Source organism: Tamandua tetradactyla, chromosome 5 (genome assembly GCF_023851605.1).
Source record: "Tamandua tetradactyla isolate mTamTet1 chromosome 5, mTamTet1.pri, whole genome shotgun sequence".
In the NCBI taxonomy this organism is placed as follows: domain Eukaryota; kingdom Metazoa; phylum Chordata; class Mammalia; order Pilosa; family Myrmecophagidae; genus Tamandua; species Tamandua tetradactyla.
The window spans coordinates 3,693,454-3,719,033 of NC_135331.1; the positions used below are offsets into that span (position 1 = coordinate 3,693,454).

A 25,580-nucleotide genomic window follows, 5' to 3' on the forward strand; every position below is an offset into this window, starting at 1 on the left:
GACGTGAGGACCCACCTGCACAGGATTTATGACAGACGTGCTCCCGGGAGGAACCAGTGAGACCAGGGATGGCCGGGAGGGGAGCAGAAGCCATGCACGCTTCGGGCCAGGTGGAATCACAGGGAGGGCAGCTTCACCCTGACCCAGGCAGGATCCTGGAGAGGAAGCAGTGCCCTTGACTCTGTCCCAGCCTGAGGCAGGGGAGCCTGGCCTCCCTCCTGCTGCACCATCAGATTTGGCCTCCAGACCCCCAGCCCCCACTCCACCAGGGAACAGGGGCTCTCAGGCACCGGTGAGTAAGGTGGGCCCAGTAGCCGAGGAGAACCAGAGAGGAACGCACCAGGTACGATGGTTAAAAGCAGACACTTAGACGCCAGGACAGGGTACGTGGGCATGATGAGGGGTTATGAGGGACTTTGGATGAGTGGTGAACAGTTTCCACCCTAATCCGCTACCCGGTAGCACCTGTCTCACTCAGATGACCTTTAGAAAATGTCCCGAACTGTTGGCCACCTATCTCAAACTATTTTCTAAGGACTGGATCATTCCAGCACTAGATGAGCCCTGCCTTCTAGCTTTACTTCCGCTTCCAGAAACTACCCCATTTATGTCTTAGAGTGCCATCTGGAAAACCTGAAGTTGGAAATGGGATTTCACTCCTCGCATCTCTACCCACCCCACCCCCTGAGATGCACCACACGCAAGCCCAGGAAGCCAGTTGCCCACGTGGGCGTTCACAGAGCGAAGTTTGATCATCGGTAGGCTTTTTTTTTTCTGAGTACTGCTTTTTTTTTTTTAATAAAAACTAGCTATTTTGAAATAATTTCAAACTTACAGGACAGTTGCAAAAATGATGCAAAATCCATCCAGCAAACTCCAGAACACCTCCGCCCAGATACCCAGCTCTACCAACCTTCAATGTATTTTACATTTGCCGTCTCGTTCTGTCTATTCTGATCAGTCTGTCTGTCATCTATTCATCTTTGTGTTTTCTAAGTATTATGTAAGTGTAGGTGTATACATCAGCCTCCTTGAATACTTAATTCTTCCATCTGTCTTTCCTAGGAACAAGGATATTCACTGACGTTATCAAGTTCAGGAAATTTAACATTGTTGTAAAGCTTATAGTCTTTATTTCAGTTTTCTTATGTGCCCCAATAATGTCCATTTTGGAATTTTCTCTTCCATTATAGATCAAATCCAAATCATATATTACATTAAGTTTTTGTCTCTTTAGCCCTGCTCTTTTTCTTTCCTTTTTTTTTTGATTAGAGATGTTGAGTTCATTGAAAAGTTATGTAAAAAATACAGCATTCCCATATACCCCCCATTGACACTATCCATTATTGTAGTACAATTGATGAAAGAATATTAAAAATAATACTATTCGAGTTCATAATTTACAGTAGGTATATTTTCCCCATATACCACTCTATTATAAGCACCTTGTAATGGTGCTGTACTTCTGTTGTAATTCATGAAGGAATTTTGTACTATTAACTGCAGCCCATCCTCCACAGCAAGTTCTCTGTGTTATATAGTCCCATGTTTTGTCTTCTAACTGTCCTTCCTAATAATATGCACCACCCAAAACTTCCCCTTTCAAATACGTTCACCAGCATAATTCAGTGCTGTTGATTACACTCACAGTAATGTGCTACCATCACCATTATCCATTTCCAAATATATACAATCCACCTAAATAGAAGTTCTGTGCAAATTAAGCATTAGTTCCCCATTCTCTACCCCCATTCTATTCCCTGGAAACCTATGTGCTGGATGTTAACTCTAAGAGTTTGCTTATTATAATTAGTTCCTATCAGTGAGATCATACCATATTTGTGCTTTTATCTAGCCTATTTAACTCAATGTACTGCTCTCAAGGTTCATTCTTGTTGTTGCATGCATTGGGACTTCATTCCTTTTTGATGCTGAATAGTATTCCATCATATGCATTGTTTTGGTTTTCTAAAGCTGCTGGAATGTAACATACCAAGCATGGATTGGATTTTTAAAGGAGATTTATTAGGTTGCAAATTTACAGTTCCAAGAACATGAAAATGTCCACATTATGGCTTCAGGAGGAGGATAGCATGGCTTTGAAGAAAGTTTGATGGCACCTGGAGTTTGTCCATCACCAAGGAAGGCATGTGGCTGGCATCTGTTGGCCCTTCACTCCTGGGTTGCGTTGCTTTCAGCTTCTGATTCCAGATGCATTCTCTCTTGAGTGTCTGTGGGCCCTTGTTTGCTCCTCCTTGGACAGCTCTCCGAGTTCCCTATGTCCTTCGGGTCTCCTCTCTGTGTCTCTTGGACATCTCTCTCCCTCTGTGTCCTTCACTTGGTTTCATCTCTCTGCTCTCTGCATTGGCTCAGAGCTCTCTCTGTCTCTTCTGCCTTTTATTCTCTTCATAGAGGAATTCAGGAAAAGGATTAAGACCCACCTTGAATTCGGTGGGTCACATCTCCACGGAAACAATCTAATGAAAAGGTCCCACCCACAATAGGTCTGCTCCCACAAGAATGGATTAAAAGAATTTAGTCTTTTCTGGGGGTACGTAACAGATTCAGACCACCCCGTGTATGTATTGTATTGTGTTTATCCATTTATCGGTTGATGGACACTTAGTTGCTTCCATGTTTTGATGATTGTGAATAATGCTGCTCACTGGTAGGCTTTTTAAGGACCTCCCCATAATATATTATTTTTCTAATCTGGTAAAAAATATAGGTGGCTTTAAGATGTATTGACTTGAATCTTAAACTTTAGCTCTAAATCATCCCAAAACTAGCAGGTCAACGTGTCCTTTTTCATGTGTACAAATGAATGGTAGCCTTTCCTATTCAACACTCAAATTTCCTCATGCCTCATACTTTGATTTATAAAAACACCGTGGGATGTAAGGAGTTGTCAGAGGCCCCAAAGGCAAAGCTAATTTCAAAGTATCTTGTTACAAAAATGCCCTGCATTGCTTGTGCAGAATTTGAAGACTTCGCATCTAGGAAGTACTGCTTAACGTATTGACATATGTCTTACTGGGGGCTGGGGAGCTGCTGAGTGACCTTCCCTGCTAAGGGGCATGTCGTGCTCGCAGCAGAAACAAGATGATGCATGTAATATAAAGGCCTGCATTCAGGTCTGCCAGTTCCATCACTTTATAGCTGGTGACCCTGGACACGTTTTAACCTCGTCAAGCCCAGGTTTCTTATCTCTAAATGGGTAGTAACAGTGGTCCTTTATTTATTGAGTCATGAAGAGGATTACATGAGAGAAGGCATATAAACCCCCTAAAACAGTGCTTGCGTTTTAAAAATACTCCATAAATGTAGGTTGTTGCAGCACTGTGTTAACAGAAGCATGAGAAACTTAAAATAATACTTATCTTATTCTTTTTAAAGGGATGTCCTTTTTTGGCCTGAAAATCTGCGGAGGTAGTCCTGCAAAGCTTCAAGTTTAGTTTTTCCTTCTTGGCTTTAGAGACCAGGCCCTGTCGGATATATTTGCTGTGTGTTCCTGAGATGACCTGGCACCTTATTTTCTGAAAGGGGCTTCGTATCCTTAAACTTGTGGAAGTCTCAGGCTGCATAACTTGTGGCCAGCACTTTTGCCTTTGTGTGTCTCAGTGAAGACCTTTCTAAAGAAATGGCTCAGGTTTTGAATCAGAAACACAAAGGAATCCATGTAAATGAAAGTTATAGAGAAATGACAAGAGCTCTCTAAATTATGGAGATATCCATCTTTCTTGTAAAACAGGTCTAGATGGTTTAAAGATACCTCCAAATCAATCCACGTATATGGATTCAGTCAGCAAGTATTGAAGTTGCAGATAAGAGGCTGAATCCCCTTTTCTGCATCCTTTTAGGGTGTCTTCTACATATTGGGCTGCAGTAAGCAAGTTAAGCGTGCTATAGCACTGAGCCTTCTCCCATATGCCTAGAAGAAGGAAGGAGGGAGGGAGGGAGGGAGGGAAGGAGGAAGGAAGGAGGAGAAACTTCTGCTGGCTCCCCTGGGAAACCATCAGCTTCTATATGGTGGTGCCTGAAGAGTGGCTTATTTGTGAAGTTGCTCCAGGCAGTTCTAATTCATGGACAAGGCTGGAAACCACTGCCCTAGCTGGACGTGTTGTACAGACTCCTCCCTGACCTTCTGCATTCCTCTCCTGTAATCCATGGATTCTCTTCTGATTAATACCGGGCATTACAATCCTTGCTAGGTACAATGGGGAGCAAGATAAGCATGGCCACTCTTCTCAGGACACTAAGAGTCTAACTGTACCTGCAAAGGTGCAGGCCTGCATTGTACAGCCACGTGTAAGAGGAGACATGAATATTGCCAGATATGCAGGGTTCTGGAGGCTCTCAATTACTCAATATTTACAAAAGGATACTAAAATTCAGATTTCCCCTGATATGCTTGCTGAGTACGCCACAGCTAGACCCCTGTGTGCAGGGACTTGCCAGGAACCCAGCTCACAGCCTGCTAGATCAGGACTGTCGAGAATACCATGAAAGCAGAGGGTTGCACGTGGTGTCACAATACACCACCCGGCGGTGGCTCCGGGTGAAGAATCCCTGACTTTGATCACCACGTTAGAGAGGGCAGTTGGCTCCAAGGAGACCTTGCTTCCTGCACACCTTGGTCAGGAAACAGACCTCAGAAAGAAGAGGAAACCAACTCCCTAGAACAGCCACACAGGTTGTTGAAAGGGCGAACTTGGAGAAAGCTTAGAGAGTGTGCTCTTGGTTACCTGGCCTGGTGGTTAGGGAGCTCCTGCAAACCAGGGCTCCTCGACCTTCAGGAGAGCTTTGTGAAGGATTCTCCAAGGAGCCACCTCCGTGGGCAAGTGTGAGGGGTGCGGAGGTGAGAGAGCTCAGGGTGCCCGTGGCCCAGCACCCAGAAGGGACCAGAGGAGACGATGGCCTGGGTCATTAGAACAGTCCCTTCCAGGAGTCTCCATGGTCCTGAGCTCATTGGCTGGGTCCGTTCTGGAAGTTTCTCCTTTTACACACCAAAAATAGAAACTGAGGATCATCCCATTTTATGGATTCTGAGAATGGAAACAAATACCAAAATTCTTACAAACTCTGAATTTGATAACAGAGGCTCATTGTAGCATGCTAATCCTGAGCTTTCCTAGGTGTGCACCCAGGACTCCAAAGATATAACTAGATGTGATGCTTGGGGAAAAAAAGAAGGCAATTTGTTTTCTAATCCTCATCACAACTGCTTCTCAAGAGTTAAGCTTCTTTCTTGCTGGAGTCTTGGGGTTTAAAAACGGTTGCCATTTCCTCCCCGGCTTTGTGCCCAGCCGTGGCAGCACTCCTGTTCTGCAGGCAATCGTTGCTGGAACAGAAGGGCCACCGCAGGCTGCACGGCTCTCTCTGCGGGAGGCTTTTCCCACCTCATTTCCCTCTCTCCTCCTTCCTCTCCTCACCCCACCCCTTTCATTCCAGTCACCCCTGACGTTCCAATAGTCTACCTCATCCTTACATTGAAGAGGAAGCTTGCTGGAGTAAGCTCTACCATTGACCTCTGAGATTTTTGCATGGAAATTTGCATGGGTTGGATGTTCGATTGCTTTACCACGTATACCAAGGCAAACCCCATACTCAGTGTCAGAGTTCAGGGGTCATTCTGCAGAGAGGATGGACTCCTTGGAGACAGTCTGATGGGTAGACATTGCCTGGCCATAAACGGTTTAAAAGGCACCTCTCTCAGCTGCCTCTTCCATTGATTCTCACCTGTGCATTCTTTGCTTCTTCCTTGGGGACTGGCTGACATCACACCTGCCTTTTTCCACCTGTCACAGAGAATAGAAGCTGTAATATAAAATCTGTCTAGGAAGAGTCGTAAGAGGTAGCCAGTTAATTAAACTAACTTAAATAGCTGCAACGATCTTCCTGATAATCTCACTTGGAATTGTTTCTCAATGCATGTCTTTAACTGATAATTGTCACAACGACTGTGGTCCCTGGTACCACCTGGCCCTTCTCCACACTTGTCAGCCTGGACCGCTGACCCTGCCCTCCTGCTCACACCTCAGCTCGGTTACTTTGATTCCATCTCACCACACCACCCTCGGAACCTTAAAAGTTCTAAGCATCTACTTGAACTAGTTACAGATTTGCAAAATCCAGTATAAGCAGTATGTAGATTTCTGGGGGTGAGAAGAAGGCATCTTTCTAGGTGGATAGAGGGGAAGAAAGCATTTAAGACATTCATTCATCAATCCCATATAATGACTGACGAATACCAGCCCTAGAGAAGCTGAGCAGCAGGCCACAGGGGAGATGCTGGGAAGGTCCCCTGATATGTAACTTATAAGGTAGATAACATCGGGCAGATACCACAGACCGCGTCCAGGTGCCCTGTGCATTTTAGAATGACATCTCTGCGATGCCCTTCGCAGATGTGTACCCGCCGAGACACACGTGCGTTGGGGAGCCCTGCCTGCCCACGGGAATGCACCTCGACCCTCAAAGCTGTTCTCTCCTTCCCTCCAGCGTGGATGGCGCCTCCCATGAAGTCATGCAGATCGACATAGAAATAGAAGAGCCGGGAGACCCGCCAGCCACGCAGCTCGTCACGTGGCAGGTTGAATACCCGGGAGAAGCCACGTCGGACTTGGGAGTGTCCAAGATTTATGTGGGCCAAAAGGACTTGACTGGAGTCGTCCCGCTTGCCATGGTAAGGATACCCTGCCGCAGGCGGTTAGCACATTACCCGGGGACGGGGTGGGGCCCAGGGAGGGCTATGCACAGGCACCCGTGAGCACAGGACCCTGCGTAGGAGCGAAGCTGAACTATGCAAAATATGTTCGTAAATAAGATCTTTAAAGATATTATTTAGAAAATAATTAAATTCTGAGTGTTAGCTTTGGGTCTACCATACATGGAAAGTATTTGACCCGATAGCTGTGTTTGCGTCATGCAGTGTAGACTGCTAGGTCAAGAATCTCAAATGCACATGCCTGCAGAGACTAAATAGCTCTGACATGGGAGGGAAACATGGCAAGTGGTTTGGCAAACTCTGAGGAGTTATGGACCCAGCTGCTGTTTGCCACCAGGATAATGGGCAGGAGAGCCAAGCCAGATGCTGACTCTTCAAGAAAAGCCACAGACGTAGTTTTAAAGTGAAATGTCCAGTTTTACATATTGGCAGTTAATTAAGAAAAACAAATTGAAGCACTGTATGGGAAATACTTAACCGTTTTCTATTGTACGCTATATATTTATGACATGTGATGACGTGATTTAGGACTCGGTTTTCCTGTGCGCTTCCTGCGACGGGTGAAGCCGAGACGCCTTTTCCTCCTGAGAGGCTTGGGCCTAGGTCCCAGCCCTCTGTGGAGACCCATCTCCGCGCCCCATCCCTGCCCTCCCACCTGCACCCCGTGTGGCCCTGCCTTTCCCCAGGACCCTTCAAGAAGCCCGTCAAGGGGAGCCTTTCTTTTCTGAAATGTGGCTCTTCACAGTGCAAATGCCTGGGCATGTTCGTCTGCAGGCGGTAACATGAGCGCTCACCTGTTCCAGAGTTTCGGTGCCCGTCAGCAGGCCCGCGTGAGCTGGCTCGCCTGCTCTAGACCATCCGTTAGAAATCAGTGACTAGTGTTCTCAGAGTGCTGAAAGCACTCCAGAAATCATCTGAGTCAAAAGTAATGTGGGCAGTTGCCTAGTGACAGTACATCGGTGATTAGGCAGCAAATGTAAAGGTTTGGCGTATTTTAATTGATAAGGACTCTTATGGACTATTTCTGTAATTTTAAAGGCACCCAGCCTTCCCTGGCCCGTTATTTTGTGTGTGACAATTCTGCCCCTCTTCCTGAGTGCTTCTTTTGTTGGGAAGACAGGGCCAGCCTCCTGTCTGTTTCCTGCACACAACCCTGCTCCTGCCTTGACAGCCCCTGAAAATCCGTTGCCTGTGCCAAACCCACTGCCCTGTGCCCTCCCTCTAGCCCCCACCCCGATCTCTGAATTCTCTCATCTGACACCAGCTTCCCTGCTGTGCTCCTTGTAATTTATAAGCTCATATAACGAATGAATTAGAAAGATCTCCACCAAAATCTAGTGGATCCTTCTAATCAGGAATTTTGTTTGGCTGAAAGCAACAGCTCCATCCCCAAATACTGGCTTAAATAAAAAAAAGTGTTTCATGTAAAAGAACTGAGTTTGGCAGTCCAGGGCTGGCATGTATTCCACCTCATCAGAGACCCAGGCTCTGTCTTTGTTTCTGCTTCAGCTGTCAAGTGTATAGCTTCTATCCTCCAGGATGCCTCATGGTCCAGTATGGCTGCCATAATGCCAGCCATCATATCTATATTCTGCAGGCCAGAAAAATAAGAAATGGAAGACCAAACAAGGCATAGAATAGATATTACCTCTCAATGAGCAATATTTGCAAAAGTGTCTTTTTCCATACAAGGAAACAGAGGCTCAGAGAAGTCACTCATCTTGGTACCTGAGTGGTTTCCATTCTATATAGGTCTTTGTAAGCCTCCTGGGAAACACAGCATCATGACGAAATCATTGTCTCCACTTACTAGCTTTGCAACCATATTTAATTTCACTCTACCTTGGTTCCCTCATCTTTACAGGAGGAAAAGAAAGAATACCTACTTATAAGATTTTTGTAAGGATAAAATACCAACTCAGGGGTTCTTAGAAGAGAAGCCAACCTGGACCAAGTGCCCAATAAATGTTAGCTGATATCATGATTACTTAATTACTGAATTTAAAGCATGGACAATACCTCAGCAATAATGTAAATTCTCTCTGGAAAGGGGTTGGTTCCAAGAACAGTGCTGGGCGTGTGTGGATGCTAACCAGTGCTTCTTGATCTCAACTGAATTTTTTGGATCAGAATATTTTGGGCCTGGTGAGGTTTTAGCGATACTCTCTGAGCAGGGTCTGGAATAACGGTGAACTCTCCAGAGTCCTGACTCCAAATTGCTATATTGGAAAAGTTTCTTGTCTCCTTTCAGAGGCATCTGTAACAATTCCAGGAAAAGTAACCCCATTTCAGCCTTGACTCGCTTGCTTTCAGCCATCTGGGGGAGGGAGGGCTTCATTTTCATTAAATAGAGCTTCCATCATTCCATTTAATTTTATACTTTGTTTCTAATCAAGACACATTCATTGAAAGGTATTCAAAGAAACCTGGTATGTACGTATCTATTTATGCATTTGTTATGTTGCAAACCCCTGAAATGTTAAAGATACCGAAGGAAAGTCAGTCTGGCTGGACCATGACCTAGAGAAAGCAAGCCTGGGCTTCAAACCAGGGTGGCAGGGGCCTGCTTGCCAGCGTGAGGAGCTGGATTTTTAGATGTAACGGGGAGCCGCTGGAAGGCCGGTGGTGCGTGGGCCACTCACAGTGTCTGGGTCACGGGGACTGCTGGCAGACAATGGGGTTTGCAAGGGGAAAACCTGGGAGATTGAGGACACTGTATTTTGGTTGCTCTATGAAAGACCCAGTGACCCTGACTTTAACACCTTGATACTTGCTTTTCTCTGACTTACCTGTCTCAGTGTGAGTGACCTGCGGCTTAAAAGAGCTCCAAGGGCTTGGGATGCAGCCTCCTTCTGTATGTTGCCGAGTGAACCCCAAAGATACTGGCCTCATCTCCATGGCCTGTAATGACCATGTCCACATGGCATCCAGCAGGCACAGGGGAAGGGAGTGAGGGGTGGGTATGCCCCTCCACAGCCAGGGTGGATCCTTTAGCTGATACACCACTAAAGGTGTATCCACTGTCCCAGGAGTTTAACCAGTGGGCATACCTTGAGCTGCAAGGGAGGCTGGGAAGGTTGGCTCTGTCCATCATCTCTCTGGCCTAGGAGCTCACCAGTGGCCACGCCTCAAGCTACAAGGGAGACTGGGAAATCCGGGTTATCCATCATCCTTTTGGCCCAGGAGCTCAACCAATGGCCATGCCTCAAGCTGTAAGGGAGCCTGGGAAAGTCAGCTCTGTCTGTCATCCCTCTGGCCCAGGAGCTCGCCAGTGGTGATGCCCCAAGCTGCAAGGGAGCCTGGGAAAGTCAGCTCTACCCGTCATCCCTCTGGCCAGGAGCTCAGCCAGTGGGCACACTTCAAGCTGCAAGGGAGGCTAGGATAGTCAGCTCTATTCGTCATCCCCCTGGCTCAGGAGGTCACCAGTGGCCATGCCTCAAGCTGCAAGAGAGGCTGGGAAATCCAAGTTATCTATCCTCCCTTTGGCCCAGGAGCTCAACCAATGGCCATGCCTCAAGCTGCAGGGGAGCCTGGGAAGGATGGCTTTATCCATCACCCCTTTGGCCCAGAAGTTCAGCCAGTGGCCATGCCTCGAGCTGCAAGGGAGGCTGGGAAAGTCTTTTTATCCGTCATCCCTCTGACCCAGGAGTTTAGCCAGTGGCCATGCCTCGAGCTGCAAGGGAGGCTGGGAAAGTCTTTTTATCCGTCATCCCTCTGACCCAGGAGTTTAGCCAGTGGCCATGCCTCGAGCTGCAAGGGAGGCTGGGGAAATCTTTTTATCCGTCATCCCTCTGACCCAGGGACAGCTCTGACATGACTTGCAGTTTAGCCCTCACATTCAAAGCTAATTTTCCAAAAGATGTTTTCCTTCTCTCAATATTTTACATTTGTTCCTGAAGTCTAAGACTAAAGCTTTTTCCCTTTTTTATCTGCTCATACATTTTTTGTGTGCAAAAAAAGGAGTTTTTGACATATTTAGAAATGTCCAAAGTTAGGGTCTAGTCATACATTATTTTAGTTTCATTACAATTTTCTTTCTGTTCAGAAAACCATGCCTTTAAAAAAAAACTGTTTTATTCCCACACCGTGACATCCATCCTAAGGGTACAATCAGTGGCTCTTGGTATAATCACATAGTTATACATTCATTGCTATAGTCAATATGAGAAGATTCTCATTTCTTCCAAAAAAAAAAAAGTCCCTTACCCCTTATATCCCCCTGCTAGTGACTCCTAGCTTGGCTGCAGTGCCTTTAGAAAACCATGTCTTACTGTCTCTTAGGCAAATGTGTTATTGTCCTCAGGGAAGAAAATTCTGGGGAAAAGGTCATTAAATGCGCATTAACATCAGTGAAATCCGTGTATATCTGTAATTGCATGTCAGTCCCTGACATGGAGAAAGTTTTCATGTCTCCAGGAAGGGCTGGAATCCTCTTTGTAATCACATATCTTTCTGGGGTTCTCAAGTCTCTTCAACATCCTTTTCTTCTGGCTGCCTCAGTCCTGCCTGGGACGAGTGTCTTGAGCTGACACCAGGGTTCAGAGACAGTGATACTGATATGTACGTTATCAGTTTGAACGCCGTGCTCACGAGGCCTGCAGAACAAGTGCTCTGAATTTTCCAACAAAGCAACCCTTGTTTACCTTCCCATTGCTCAGTGGCCGTGTGGGTGGCGTGATTGGGGTTTTCACTGTTAATGTAGGAGACTGAAGTGGGATTTAACAGCGCGCCCTCTGTGCCCGGCTCCTGATGAGGCCCTCGGTTTGCTTTTGTGTCGCAGCCTAGACTACCAAGTTTCAGTTGTTAGGGCTGAGCCGGCACTTCAGAGAACACTTAGTCAGGAGGCACAGTCAGGTAAGACAGCATCTGTATTCTAGGAAATACTCAGGGGGCTTTGTGACGGTGCACTGGTCGGAGGTCACTGTGATGGAAATGTGCAGTATCTGCCAGGCCCTCCCTGCAGGCCCCGGGGAAAGTCCAGATGCCTTTGTAAATAAAAACAAAGAGCCAGTGGGGCTGTGTGTGCTGTCCATGAAGTGCAATTTGAGCTCACTTCTGGAGGTTTTTCTTTAACAGGGCTAGAAGTTCAAATGCACTCCTGAGCTCTCTCTTTAAAGCCTCTTCCCGTACCTCCTCCTCCAGGGGGCCTTCCTTGATCCCCGCAGGCGGATGTGCTCATAGCATGCTGTCCATGCATGGGGGAGGGCAGGAGGCAAGCCCAGGGCCAGCCAAGGTGCTCGGCAGGTCTCAGGCTCAGTCTGTCTCTTTGCTTCTTCCCCCTAAGTCCTTCCTCGCTTCATCTCATCCTTGAACCCCACCTTAAACCCTCCAGCCTCCAAGTGCCTCTTCCAAAGCCGAAGCAGCCAGCCCCCAAATAGCACCACTAGGAATTGCTGTTTATTCCGGACTCCATTGCCTTTTGCTCTTGAGCCTGAGGAGGGGTCTCCATAACTCAAACAGTCAGCCGCTTCTGCAGGTTAGTCTTCACAAGACCCTTCGTCTCCCTGTTAAATGCCGAGTTCTTTTCTTGTGTGATTCTGGAGATGACAACAAAGTAATCATTTAAAAACCTCTCCATCCTTATCCTGACTTGTGTCTTCTTACAACTTCGTGATGAAATCATGTTCTCCTAAATGTAAGATTCAGGAGAATATTCCCTTTTTGTTAACCTAATAGAAAAAAAATGTAGCCACAACTTCAGAGCCATATAACATTCTGCTATTGAAAACCCTCTGATGAAACGCATTCTGCCACATTAATACATTTCTCACCTTAAACAAAATGAACTTCATTTTCAGTCGCACCTCCCATCATCCTCAGAATGCCCAGGGCCCAGCCTCCTGGCCCCCCTGCCTTGCAGCGTGACCATGCTTTATCTCCCCCCAGGACTGGCTGCCACCAGCCATGTCCCCCTCTTTCTCATACACCCAACATAAGATACAGTTCTGGTCCACGGTAAATGCCCTGGAAGTGCTTGTTAAGAGAGCAGCCTCGTCTCCTGTCTGGCTTCCACGGACCAGTGGAGACTGGGCAGCACTGGGCCGCCCACCTCCCAGCAGGTTTGATGATAGCACAGGCCGTGAGCCACGGCACCCAGCCACGAGATCAGGGCTCGAGAACAGGCCCCTGATTGCAGAAGGAAGCTCTGTCCTGGCTCCAGCATGAAATTTATTTTTATTCTTAGCCTCAAAGCAGATTCTTGGCTCTTTATTGGATTCCTCATGATATTCTCATCCTATGTCAGCCTGTTAATTAATATGCCAGATACCCTCTGTTGTTTTACTCAGACTTTTTGAAAATTCAGTCACACTGCACAGCACACCACTGCTTTCATTTTTATACTCTCTCGGCCAAGTGCAAATTAAGACGCGCTGCAGCAGCCCTTGAGAAAACTCTCTTCTCCAAGACATATTCTTATTTGTATATTTGTTGAGGTTTTGCTTCCCTAAATATCAGTACCCACAATATTTCAACAGTTGCACCAAATACTTAGGGGTTTATTATGGGCCAGGTGCAGCTTCTAAATATATATATATTTTATATAAAAATATATAAATTTACACACACACACACACATATATATACACACATACAGGCACACTCATTAATTCCCACAGCAACCCAGGGGGTGCCACTCTTAACCCCATTTCACAGATGGGTAGGGCACGGAAGCACAGAGAGTTTGAAGAAAGGCCCCTGGCTAGGAAGCTGGGTCGGAGTTAGATTCCAGAGTCACAGGCTCCAGAACCAACCTGCTGTGCCACTGACCTGAGTGAGAACACAGAGTTTAGGGCCAGTGATCCATTCGGTATGCGGAAAAGATCTTTGGAAGATGCAAATGCAAGGAGGTGCAGTCCCAGAAACATGAAATGGGGAAATCTCATTGGGAGCAGAAAAGTCATCTGCAAATGAGTTATTTATTATGTACAAAGCTGCTCCCTAATGAGCCGTCCTCTCCAGAGGTGATTTATGATGAGGCGGCAGCCCTGGAGCCTTCGTGCTTTGAAAGCCACCACCCTGCACAGGGCACGTGCAGGAGAGCCATTGTGGTGGCTGTGTGTTGCGTGGTTATCACGGCCCCAAGTGTTGTACAAAAAACAATTACTTTCTGTGCACACACACTCCTGTCACTCATTTTGTAGGCGCTGCAGAAGCAGGGTTCATGCAGCGGCCACGTCCTGAGCTCCCACTCTGCACTGGGCCCCCGTCTCCGTACTGAAGGCAGAGCAGAGGGGTCCTGCCCTCTGGAACTCTCATTTCCTGCACGGGAACGACTGCACATGGTGAAGAGCGATTACACGGCACGCTTCCAGCAAGCGCTTCTTCCCCAGCCGTGATTTCTGCAGGGGAATTTCAGCTTCCCGCTCACTGGGGGCTACTTAGATACCCCAAGATCTGGACTACACTGATGACAGTGATATTGGAGAAAGTAGAAAGGCCAGTGATGTATTTACTCGGCAGAGCCAGCAGGATGGGTTTATAGACTGGACAAGGAGCGTGCAAGCCTGGGAGAGGTTAGTTGTGGGTCTTGACCCGTCTGCTCTGTCCCCAGAGCTTCCAGAACTGATGGCAGTGGCCCATCATCCGAGCCGGCCAGTGTGCTAGCTGTTGCCACACTGGGCTAGTAAGCTCAGGAATGCGGCTGGGGTGACTGAGGAAGTGCGTTTTTATATAACCTAATCACTTTAATTGTGCATTCAGGTAGCGTGTGTGCTAGTGGCAGCTGTGGCGGCCAGCACAGCTGGGGGCTGCATGCCTTGACCTCTCACCAGGATGTCCTCTAGTGCTGCTCGCCAGGTCTCCACCCCGCTTGGGGCCCTGAGTCGTTCCTTTAGGGACTGTACCAAATGGACTGCCCTGTCCCCAGCACCCATTGGGGTTCAGCCTGTAGGAAGCACCAGCAGGAGACCAGATGGAGGGGAGAGAGGGCTGCTTGCTGTCCCCACGGACCCCTCCCTGAAAGGCCACATCTGGGCAGCAGCTGCATTGCTCCATTGACAGCTCCAGCACCTGTCGGCATCTCCCTCAAAGAGCAGTGCGACAACAGTTGCTGTGGTCCTCACAGCAAATACAAGGCCCTGTGTCCATCTGTCCATCAGCATCGGTCAGCGCCTCATTCCCACCCTTTCTGCGTGTTGGTGCAGGCATCTGAGTGCACCGTTATGTTGCATAGTGTAGTCCGCATCTGTTCTAGTTTGCTGGGTGCTGGAATGTGATATACCTGAAAAGGGACAACTTTTAAAAAGGGGAATTTATTAAATTGCAGGTTTACAGAAAATGTCCATATTAAGGCAAGCCTGTAAGAGTGTCCAACCTAAGCACCCAGGGAAAGATACCTTTCAAGAAGGCCATTGAAGTTCAGAGTTTCTCTCTCAACTGGAAAGGCACATGGCGAACATGGCGATGTCTGCTAGCTTCCTTTCCAGGCCTCTTGCTTCATGAAGCTCCCCCAGGGGCATTTTCCTTCTTCATCGCCAGAGGTCACTGGCTGGGTGGGCTCTACTAGCTCTGACACTTTTTCCCAAATGGTTCCCCTCTTAAAGGGCTCCAGTGAGCAACCCCATCTTGAATGGGTGGAGACACATCTCCATGGAAATCATCTAATCAAAAGGTACCACCCACAACTGGATGGGTCACATCTCCATGGAAACAATAAAAAAGCTCCCACCCAGCAATACTGAATGAGGATTAAATGACATGGTTTTTTTGGGGTGCACCACAGATTCAAACTTGCATAACACCCAAGTCTTTATGTAGTAAAACACACCTGATCTTGTTCTAAATGATTTTCTTTTATTTCTCCTTTATACTTCTGTTAGGACATTATATTGCCCTTTTTTTTTTTTTTAGGTGCACAGTCTGGGAATTGAACCCAGGTTTCCTTGCAAGGCAAACATTCTACCCCGTGCACCCTACATTATGTAGTCTAAAGCAGAAGTTGGCGAACTTTTTCCGTAAAGGGCCAGTTAGTAAATATTTTCAGTTGTGTAGACCTTCAGTGTCTGTCTGGACATTTCAGTCCTGCCCTTGTAGCTTGACAGCATGTAAATAAATGGCCATGGCTGAGGGCTAATAAAAATATGTATGGACACTGAAATTTGAATTTCAAATAATTTTCACTTATCAGAAAATTGTATGCTGCTTTTGATTTTTTTTCAACCACTTATTAAGGTAAAACCACCCTTAGCTTGCAGGCCAGACAAGAAAGTACAGCTTGCAGGCAGTTTGCTAACCCCAGCTTTAAAGTAAACACAGCCTTTTCTTATCCATGCCTCAGTTCCTCCTTCTGGAGGTTAAGGATAGCCCCATACTGATCCAACCATGATATAAAGTTTGACCTCCTTGAAGGAAGCATTCTTTAAAAATTAAAAAAAAAAGTGATGTTATCCTGAGACAAGTAACATTTTTCATAGCGAACAGGGAGGGATTTGTGTTCTGCTTCTTGGAGAACGTGCACGGGTTTCGCGTTTAAGCAGACCTGAGCCTGCCTTCTGCCTGGATCCTGCTCTCAGCTTCTCAGGGTGTACAGCTGGGCCCCTGTGCCTTATATGACTAAGCCTGCTGGCGACCCCTCCTGCAGGCGTGACACGCCCCCTGTCTCTCCAGCATCCTGGGAGGCGTCCCATACTCGGTATGTTTTTCCTCCTACATCTGCACTAATTTCCCTTCCATTGTTTTTATTAACTTCATTGTCTCCCTCCTTGGTGATGTCACTGGACAGCATCAGACTTTGTTTTGCTGTGGAGCCAGCCTTAACCTTTCACTTAAATCTCCGTATAAAAGAATTGAAATTGTTGCAGAAAAAAGAGCTGCAAGTGACTGAAGGGCATTTTTGCAACCAGTTCCCAGGTGCTGCTTGCTCAGAGCCAAAGTTTCCTTGCTTCTTGAATTATTTTCCAAAGCCCGGCTCACTCCATAACCTCTGAAATCTTAGCAGCAACGACCAAAAGGTGAAAATGCCTTTCAGAAAAGTCTGACCGCGTGGATGATCCGTTTGTACTTCATGCCACCTGCCAGGCCCCTGGTCATCTCTTATATTTGTGAAACATGTATTTTTCCCAAAGAAGGCCACCTGAACCCAAGCTCAATGTTGGAGAAAGCCTCAGGATCTGCACCATTTTGAGATTGAACCCTGCTCCACCTGGCTTATATTTTTTCGATTTTGGTATTTTGTAGCATGTGTTAAGATTGCAGGCCCTAAATCCAGCCTCCCCTGGTCACCCAATCCAAATATTTCCCTTTGTATCTCATTTACTTTTTTCTTTCATGGCATTTCGTGGCGTGTAATGCGTTTTATGTAAGCAGAGGGATGAGGACTCTGTGTCTTCACTACTGCTATCTGTAACCTCTCCAGCAGTGCCCAGCTCACAGAAAACACTCAATAAATCTGTGTTGACTTTGTAGAATGAGTTAGATAGAGCTGAACTCAAATCTCTGGACTGAGGGTTTACACTCTGTGGGCTTGGGCAAGTTACTCAGCCTTTCTGTGCCTCACTTTTCTCATTTGAAAATGGAATAATGGAGGACTCTCTGCTAGATGAGGTATGTGTGAAGATTTAATGAAATAGTGACACTAAAATGCTTAGCACAGGGTTAACCTAACAACTGCACAAGAAAGATTCTTGCTGCTTCTAGTAAAACAATGGCCAAAACAGAAGGTGTGCTTTGAGATATTAGGACAAGATACCTGAAGTAGTTACTTCCTTTTTCTCCAGATTCTGCTTCTGCACAGTTTCCAAGAAAACAAGGACAATCCAGGCTTTCTCAGAATGTCCTTTAGGGAGCGAAAAGACTGAAAAAAAAAAAAGCAATCAGATTTTAGGTAGTGAGGACTAAAGGCCATGTCCTGTATGTGGAGCCTTCACTGGCCTGTTAGGCACCAAGGGATGGTGGTGCATTTGTTAGGACACCGTCACGTCCACTCCAAAACGGCATATGCAGAAGTCAGGACTGAGGGACTGAGTGTATAAGACTGGGTTCATTTGGCTGCATTAAATAGATGACTTAAAAGACAATGGCTTGAAAGTGATGGAAATACATAGTATATATGTTGTGACAATAGACATTTTTTAAAAGGATGGAATAATTCTCTCTTTCTCATGTAAAAGAAGTCCAGGGACAGACACTGTGAGGCCAGTATGGTTGCTCCCTGTTCATCAGGGACTGACAGTCAACCTGGGTGTATCTTCTGGCTCCAAAATCCTGCCATGTGGCTCCATTATCAAAACCACCTTGTGATCCAAAAGGGCTGTTGAGGCTCCAACCATCACATCTAAACTACCTGTTTAATAGGGAGAAGAAAAACACAAAAAGGCACCTGCGAACAGAGTCGGCTCCCAGTAAGAAGCCACCATGGGGTCTCACACTTCCACATGCATTTCATTAGTTACAGCTTAGTCACATGGGTGTACGGCGTCTGTCACCTGCATGCAGGGCTATGTCATTGCACAGCTCCAGGACTGTACAGCATGGCAAGTCTGCACCTCAGTAAAATCCAAGTTCTGTTCCAAGGAAATGGGTGGACCTGGTCGTGGTGGCAACCAGCCAAGTCTGCTAACACACATAAAGCCGCAAGGCCTGCAGGCTGGCCCCTGGCCTGCTTCCTCCCAGAATTATGTGCTGTCACCAGGCATCTGGGACCGCTTCCCTGAAATTCTCTCGGACCTTTCCTCTTCCAAGAACCAGCTTCACCCTCATGCCGGATCCCATCTCGGTAGCAAACTGCTGCAGTACTGACCCCACATCTTCATCTATCCAAGTCCGGGGGCAGGGAAGATGACTTCTAGAAGTCATACAAGAAAAAAAATCCTCTATCCTAGCATTCTCTGCACAAGTTCTTAGCTTCGCTGCTTGCCTGCCCTCCCTGATCACCAGGGCTCACGGATGGGCTGTGCTGGGCAGCTTCCCTGGGAGCCGAGGGTGGGCAGTCCCAGGTCAGGATGGGAGGGGTAAAGAGATCATTCCCAAAGGAGGGTCTGCAGCTGCTGGTGGGAGAATGGAGAGCCGGATCCCAGTAGGTCTCTTTATTTTGCTGGTGGAGGCCAGCATTTCGTAGAATAAGACGATTTAGTCTGCAAGGAACCACTTCTCCACTAGTATTTTCAGCACACACATGAAGCATTTGTCGTCATGTTAATAAGAACTGTAGACCTTCAAATTCTGGTGAAGTATGATAGAATGGCACAGGAAGAGTGGCCCCAAATGAGAAAGCCTAGGCAGCTTTCATCTCTTTCTTTTAAATGGTTTTCTCTTAGGTAAGAAGACATTTGCCATTCACCAAAAAACTGAATGGTGAACAAGTGGGATGTGGGTGCTCCCGGCTGAATCCCACATGAAGACCCTAAATACATAAATGTGCTTTCGAATGAGAAATAATGGATTTAACAGTGCTTTTTAATTAGCACGTTTAAGTACTTATTTTAAAAATGGGTATTCTCATGTAGGATTTTAACCATTTGCCCAGTGTTCCTTAAGCAGATGTTGTCACCAAGCATTATTCTTTTTTGAGAAGCACTAAGAAAACTGGAAATTACAATGGCTGCTGAAACCTGAGTTGTTATATAATTAAAGAGAAGTTCCTCTTAGGTAACAGTTCTACAAGCCTTCACCTCTGGGGTGATGGATGGTAAATACAGGGTTAGAACCTTTCAGCATGAGCAAATTAGGAAAGAATTTATTCTGTCTTTGCAGCTTGTATAGACAGATTTATCTGGTGTGGCTAAATTATCCTCCAGACTCAGCCTAGGCAAAGCTGCTCCTTGCACCCTCCAAAGGCTGCAGAGCTGCTTCAGACATAGCCGTGGCTGCAGAGGGTTCACTGGGGAGAATATGGATGCAAAGGTACAAAGCGTTTCTTCCTTACCCTTGCTGCGGTGAAGGAGACCCTCTTTCCCTCTGCCTCTCCCCTGTCCCGTCCTCTCCGCCTCTCCTCATCCTCAGCTCCCTCCACTGCCCGTCAATCTGTAGGATCTTGTTTTGGACTTTTCAGGTATCAGGATGCGGGATGCAGGTCCTGCCCAGGGCACTCACACCCCGAGCACAGCGAGGGCCCGGAGGCTGGCTGTGTCCTGCTGTGGCCAGCCCAAGTGTCCCCTCTGCCACGTCCCCAGGCCCGGCTCACCGCTCTGCAGCCTGGCCCTGCCCCGGGTCCCGTGGTTAGCAGATGGCTGTCAGCAGGGCTGGTCCGGATGCTCCCCCTTCACATTCGGTTAGAGGGGAAGGGGCCTCACCTCCAGCGTCAGATGGCGCTCCTTCCCCTCAGTCACACGCACCTGCCCCGAAACGGGCAGCAGTCACCAGGTGTGCTGGTGACACAGCGACCTCTGAGCCCACAGGTCACCCCAAGGGGTGCAGGCGCCATGAAACTGGGTTCCCCTTAGGAAGGAAAGGAAGAGGCCCGGACTCACGGGTTGCTCGGGGACCCCCAGCGGGGAAGCATAGGACAGATGCAACTACATAAAGTTTTGGGGTGAAGGAAGGAATTCTTTCCTTTCCATTGGATTTACAAAAGACATCTGAGACCTTCACAAAAAACTTCCTATATAAAAAAACATTCAAAAAAGCGAAATAAAAGGCATCTGAAGAAAGGAGCCACCTACCCTCTCTTCCTCACCCACGAAACATGCCTGTGTACAGCAGAAAATAAGTTTGCTCCCGTCTTCAGACATAGCCGTGGCTGCAGAGCTGCTTAAAGAAGCAGGCAGATTAGTCCAGCTGGAGCAGGTCGTTGATTGCTGCGTTCCAGTTCTTGGTTAGTGATATTAAAAGTTAGAAGGTTTCGTTTCCCCGTGCCTTCCCATGTAAAAAAAAAAAAAACTGAAGGTTCGGCTTCATCCAGGATTTACAGCTTTGAAATATATTTATTTATACCCCCATAACCCCTTTGCATGACCCGTCTGCCAAAATGATTTTAACAAAAATGTATTGGGGTAATTTGACAATCTTAAGCTCAAGTCCAAACTACCTCAACTCATAGATTTCTAAAGAGCCATGACACTTGGAATGTGCTTTGGTTCATCAGCATGATTCCTTGGTTTGTCAAGTTGTCAAATGCTAGATATTTTTGTTTGTTTTACTGTTTGGAATTGTCAGAACTTGGTATTATTCGAAAAGGCCATAGCAAGTATACTATATCCATTTTCTACTAATGAGTTTGAGTTAGGGAATGCCCTGGCTAGATCAAAGAAGAATGGAAAAGTTGCTATTTAAGCTTTTTTTTTTTTCGTAGGCAGGCACCGGAAGTCGAACCCAGGTCTCCGGCATGGCAGCCAAGGCCTCTGCCTCCTGAGCCACGTGGCCTGCCCTATTTAAGCTTTTTTCATTGTAAAAACATGAGAAATGTAAATAGTAGTTAGAATAGGGAGTCTTTATACCTCATAAGTGGCTATGTCATAAAATAACAGTAGAAGTCTTCAAAATTACCACCGAAGGGAAATAGCTATTACAACAGCTCAAAGTGACTTTTTTTCAGAATTTCTCCCACCCCTGTCAGCAACAAACTGGTTAAGGACAAAATGAAACTGCTGTGTGTTCCATGGAAATCTGTTTTCCTGATTATTTAAAAATGGAAATGGCGGCCATCAGTCGTTATAAATTTGTAGTTATATGCAAGTATAATAAGAGAACATATGGAAAAACTGTGGCATGATTAAGGAAACGATTTTGCTGAGCATATTCCCAGAGATCTGAGAACTCTAATTCTGTCCATAAATCTTACATTTCCATTTTGAAAATATGTATGATGAACCGGTTAGCTTGTTTACCTGATGGAAGTGTTAGGTTGCATGTAGCAGATTCATCTTTAAAGAAGCAGGAAAAAGTTGAACTCGTAGGAAACAGGATTTTCATTCAAAGTTAACCTTCTAGTCTGAGTCCAGGCAACGTGAGGGTGCCCAGGACACAGGTCCTTCTAGAAAAACACGTCCCTGATTTAAGAGATTGTCTTTATGTCAATGAAGCCAGGAAATAAGAAGCATGCAATTCAGTTCCTGGGAAAGACTCACCTTGCAGAATAACTGCCATGTCCCTCCCTCATCAAGCACCCCGCTCGTCAGTCATCATGCCTGGTGGCCCTGCTCACCACATGGGGTCGTCACAAAAATTCTCACTGACACGTCTCAACATTGTGACAAGGAGGCATCAAGGCCATTTTTCAGATGGAAAAGGAGACTCACTGAGAAAAATAAATTGCTATGGCCACGTGGCTAGAAAGGTTCTGTGTCCAAAGTCATGCTGTCGGCCCAGGGGTGAAGTGTGGAAGTGTGCCACTGATGGGTGTGCACAGCCTACCCTGCCTCCAGCCACGTGTGCTGCAAGAGCAGATGCGAAACACCAACACAGCACATGCGTGTGTGGCGAAGGGTGAGCCTCTGTACCCATCCTGGATAAATTCACCTTCCAAGTGGGAGAGCAGAGCGGCCTGTAGCAGGACAGCACGGAGGGCCCGGGAGTTTGGGAGCAACCCGAGGGGTCGATGGAGGAGAACCGCAAGACGGCGGGTCCACGTTCCTGCCCCTCCTTCTTGTAGTAGGCGACCATCTTGGTGGCTTCCTTTCTTAGCTATGAAAGGATACACAGGGCCTGTCTTCATTTCAAAGAAGTCTTGACGTTTTGTTAGAAAGGTGGGTGGCCATGTTGTGAAACAGCCTACGGATTCTCCATATTATGATTAAAATCTCTCTAAAACATCCCCACTAGAGAATAGTCTAGACTTTCCTTAATCTTCTCTGGGGATAGATGAGGGATAATGCACCAACTCTTAAGGAAATCCATGCCCTACTATGTATACAGGACGTGGTACTGGGTGGGACATAAGGATATGGGAGATAAGGCTATCAACGGGGACTTGAGTGGGTAATAAATTGGAAGAAATATTTCACCAGATATTGAACATTGCAAATCTACCTATCATCTACCTATCCACCTACCTACCTACCTACCTATTTCACCTGTCCATCAATCATCTACCTTTCGTCTCCAGCAGTGTCATCTCTTGCTAACATCTATCTCCATACCCATATCTATCTACATATGAGTGTGTATGTGTATATGTATCCAGGATCCTAAAATATTTCAACAGACTGAAATATATATATATATATTTCTTCCGTTTTATTACCCCCTCAAGTCCCCCTTGATACCCTTATCTCCCATATCCTTATGTCCCACCCAGTACCAAGTCCTATTGATTTTAGATCCAAACTGTTTTTCAAACCCACCCTTGTCTCCCTCCGTATTCTGCCACTGGTGTCCTCCAGAGTGTCCCCGCCCCCAGAATGAATCATTGCCAGTGTCTCATCCATTCCTAACCCCTCTCCACTCTTTCTTCTACAGTGCAGATAGTAATCTTTCAGAAATTCAGCCGGATGATGTCACCATCTCCTGCTTAAAACGTCTTGGTGACCTCCTATTGCTCTTAGAAGAGACACCAGGCTCCTTCCGTGGCATGTAAGGCTCCAACACTGGCCTGCCTTCCCAGCCTCTTCCAGAATCGTCGTCTTCTCATTCTGCCTAAATACAAGAGAGCTGGGCACTGTGATTCTCCCAGCCCAGGGAAGAGTTTGTAAATATTCTGCAGCATAGGAACCCAAAAGGTGTCTCTTTTCCAGGTCTAAATATCTCTGAAGCCTAGCAACCATGGTTATTCTCTATGCTGGCCATTCTTGTCCAGAGACGCCTGAATTGATCCATGTCCTTGGAGATGGCAGTTTTCTCTTCATTTCAACATTCAATGGCCCAGCAGTCTCAGTTTCGGTCCCAAACTTAATTTGTAGAGCTGAAAATGGTGCTCCAGGTGTGGTCTGACAAAGAAGAGAGCTGAATGGGCTTGAGTATCTCATTTCAGGCACCATGTCCCCATTAATGTCAGCCAAGCTTGCTGAGAGTCTTCTGGAGAGCACATCACATTGCTGACTTCCAATTATCCGAGTCTCTTTGTCTTTTTTATATGCTGGTCCTCAGCTGCCTCTGCATTGTGCATGTTTGGAGCCTGGAAGCTGAATTTGGCATTTCTCCCTAAAATCAAATCTCTTTGGAGGCAGTCCATCATCCTTCCAGTCTGTTGAAATATTTTAGGATCCTGAATCTGTGAGTGAGCGTGATGATTATAACTCTCGGCTTTAGGTCCTATAACAGCGGTTGGCAGGCTAGCAGTTGCCTCATTCAAGCCATCATTTGAAATTCCAAAGAGAGCAGGCTTGAGGATGGCACCTCTGTGGAACTCCATGCTTCTGGGACATCACAAACTTCAGGTTTCCTTCCCCCTCCTGGGCTGTGCTTTCTGGATCCGCCTTACTTGTTCTTTCTCATCTACCTAGTCTGGAAACACTTAAGTGCTCTAGGGAGCAGTCTTCAGAATTTGTCTCTACCTACTTCAAGTCCCATGGTGATCTCATCCTTTCTCACGACTCCAAGTATCATCTGTTCACTTAACAATTCCCAAATATTTATCTCCAGCTGGGACTGTTCCCTGAATTTCAGTTTCAAAAAGTTGGGAGTTCTCCTCAGTACTGATTTCTCTTACCCCCCAAAGCCAACCCTAACCCCATCTGCCAGTTCTCTCTCCAAAGTATATCCTTGAATTTGACCTCTTCTCTCCATCTCTTCTGCTGTCCTCTGCGTTTAAGCCACTTTCATCTCTTGCCCTAAATACATGTCTCCCTTCCTTTGTTCTGCAAACGCCACCCCCTGCAGCTTATCCATTTTCCTCATAGCAGTAGATTGATCTTTTCAAAACATTAGTCAGATAGTCATCCTCTCATTTAAGCCATCCCATGCGATTCCATCTATACTTACAATAAAATGCAAAATCTCTTGCCATGGCCCAAAGAGCTCTTCATTTTCTTGCCTCTTTGACCTCATCTCCCAAAACTGACTCCCCTGCTGGAAAGTTTCAGCCCCACTATCCTTTGGCGTTCCTGAAACGTGTCACGTTTGTCTTCAGCTCAGGGCATTTGCACTTGCATTCTCCTGCCGGCTTCTCTCTCACAAGCTCTTTTCATAGTTGGCTTCTTCTCATCACTCAGTGAAACCTTTTGGTAGAATTTTGTTAATTAGCCAGTCAGCATTGCCCCACAAAGACCTGGTCGAGTCCGCTGCATTGCTCCTTTGCTTTGCTTTACCTGCAATTATCTGATGTTGTCCTCTTTATGTGTCTATTTGCATTTAAAAGTCTCTCTCCCCTGCCAAATTTTAAGCTTCTTGAGGGCAGGGATCTTCTACACCTTACTTGCATGACACCTAGAACAGTAATTGGCACATAGTAGTGACTCAAATATATTAACTGAATGAGTAAATGATGGTGCAAATAAGTTCCAACAAATTACTACATGAGCTTATTAGGTCCTGGTATGTCCTTATTGAAATCATACTATCTTCTAGTGATTGTCAGCCGTTGGCAAATTACACATGCCCTTTTCAACAACTTCCTCTGAAATCATGTCTGTGTTGGTTTCAGGTTCAGTGAAAACCCGCTTTCTGTCCTGTTCTTTTTTGGTCACTGAAAATTATTCTAAGACCTCTCCTCATTCTTCATAGGTTGTGAAAACACAACTCCCATGGAATAACACATCTAAAGTCAGGAGGCCTGGTCACCTGCCAAATTTGGGTTCAGTTCCTTCTTAACCAGTATTATTTCTATTTTAGTTATTGTCTCTGACAAAGTAAATGAAAGGGGAAATGGAGACTGAGGAGTTCCCTTCCCAAAGTAAATGGAAGGGAAAATGGAAACTGGCTTATGTCATATGTGCAATCCTTCCTTTTACTGGTTGTGCTTGGTATGTTCTCTTTGCATCTCCGCATCCATTTTCTTCCCTTCTCCTGCATATTCTACATTTAAGGGCTTCAAGACCCTCTG

General features: G+C 46.3%; 1 protein-coding gene across 1 annotated transcript in view; it reads left to right on the forward strand.

Moving 5' to 3' along the window:
• The window catches only part of TMEM132D (transmembrane protein 132D), a 722,321-nt gene that overhangs the window by 478,681 nt on the left and 218,060 nt on the right, over positions 1-25,580 (forward strand). Inside the window, exon 8 of the mRNA XM_077159548.1 lies at positions 6,570-6,685. Coding sequence (XP_077015663.1) covers positions 6,570-6,685 — 116 coding nt within the window. The remainder of the gene's footprint in view (positions 1-6,569; positions 6,686-25,580) is intronic.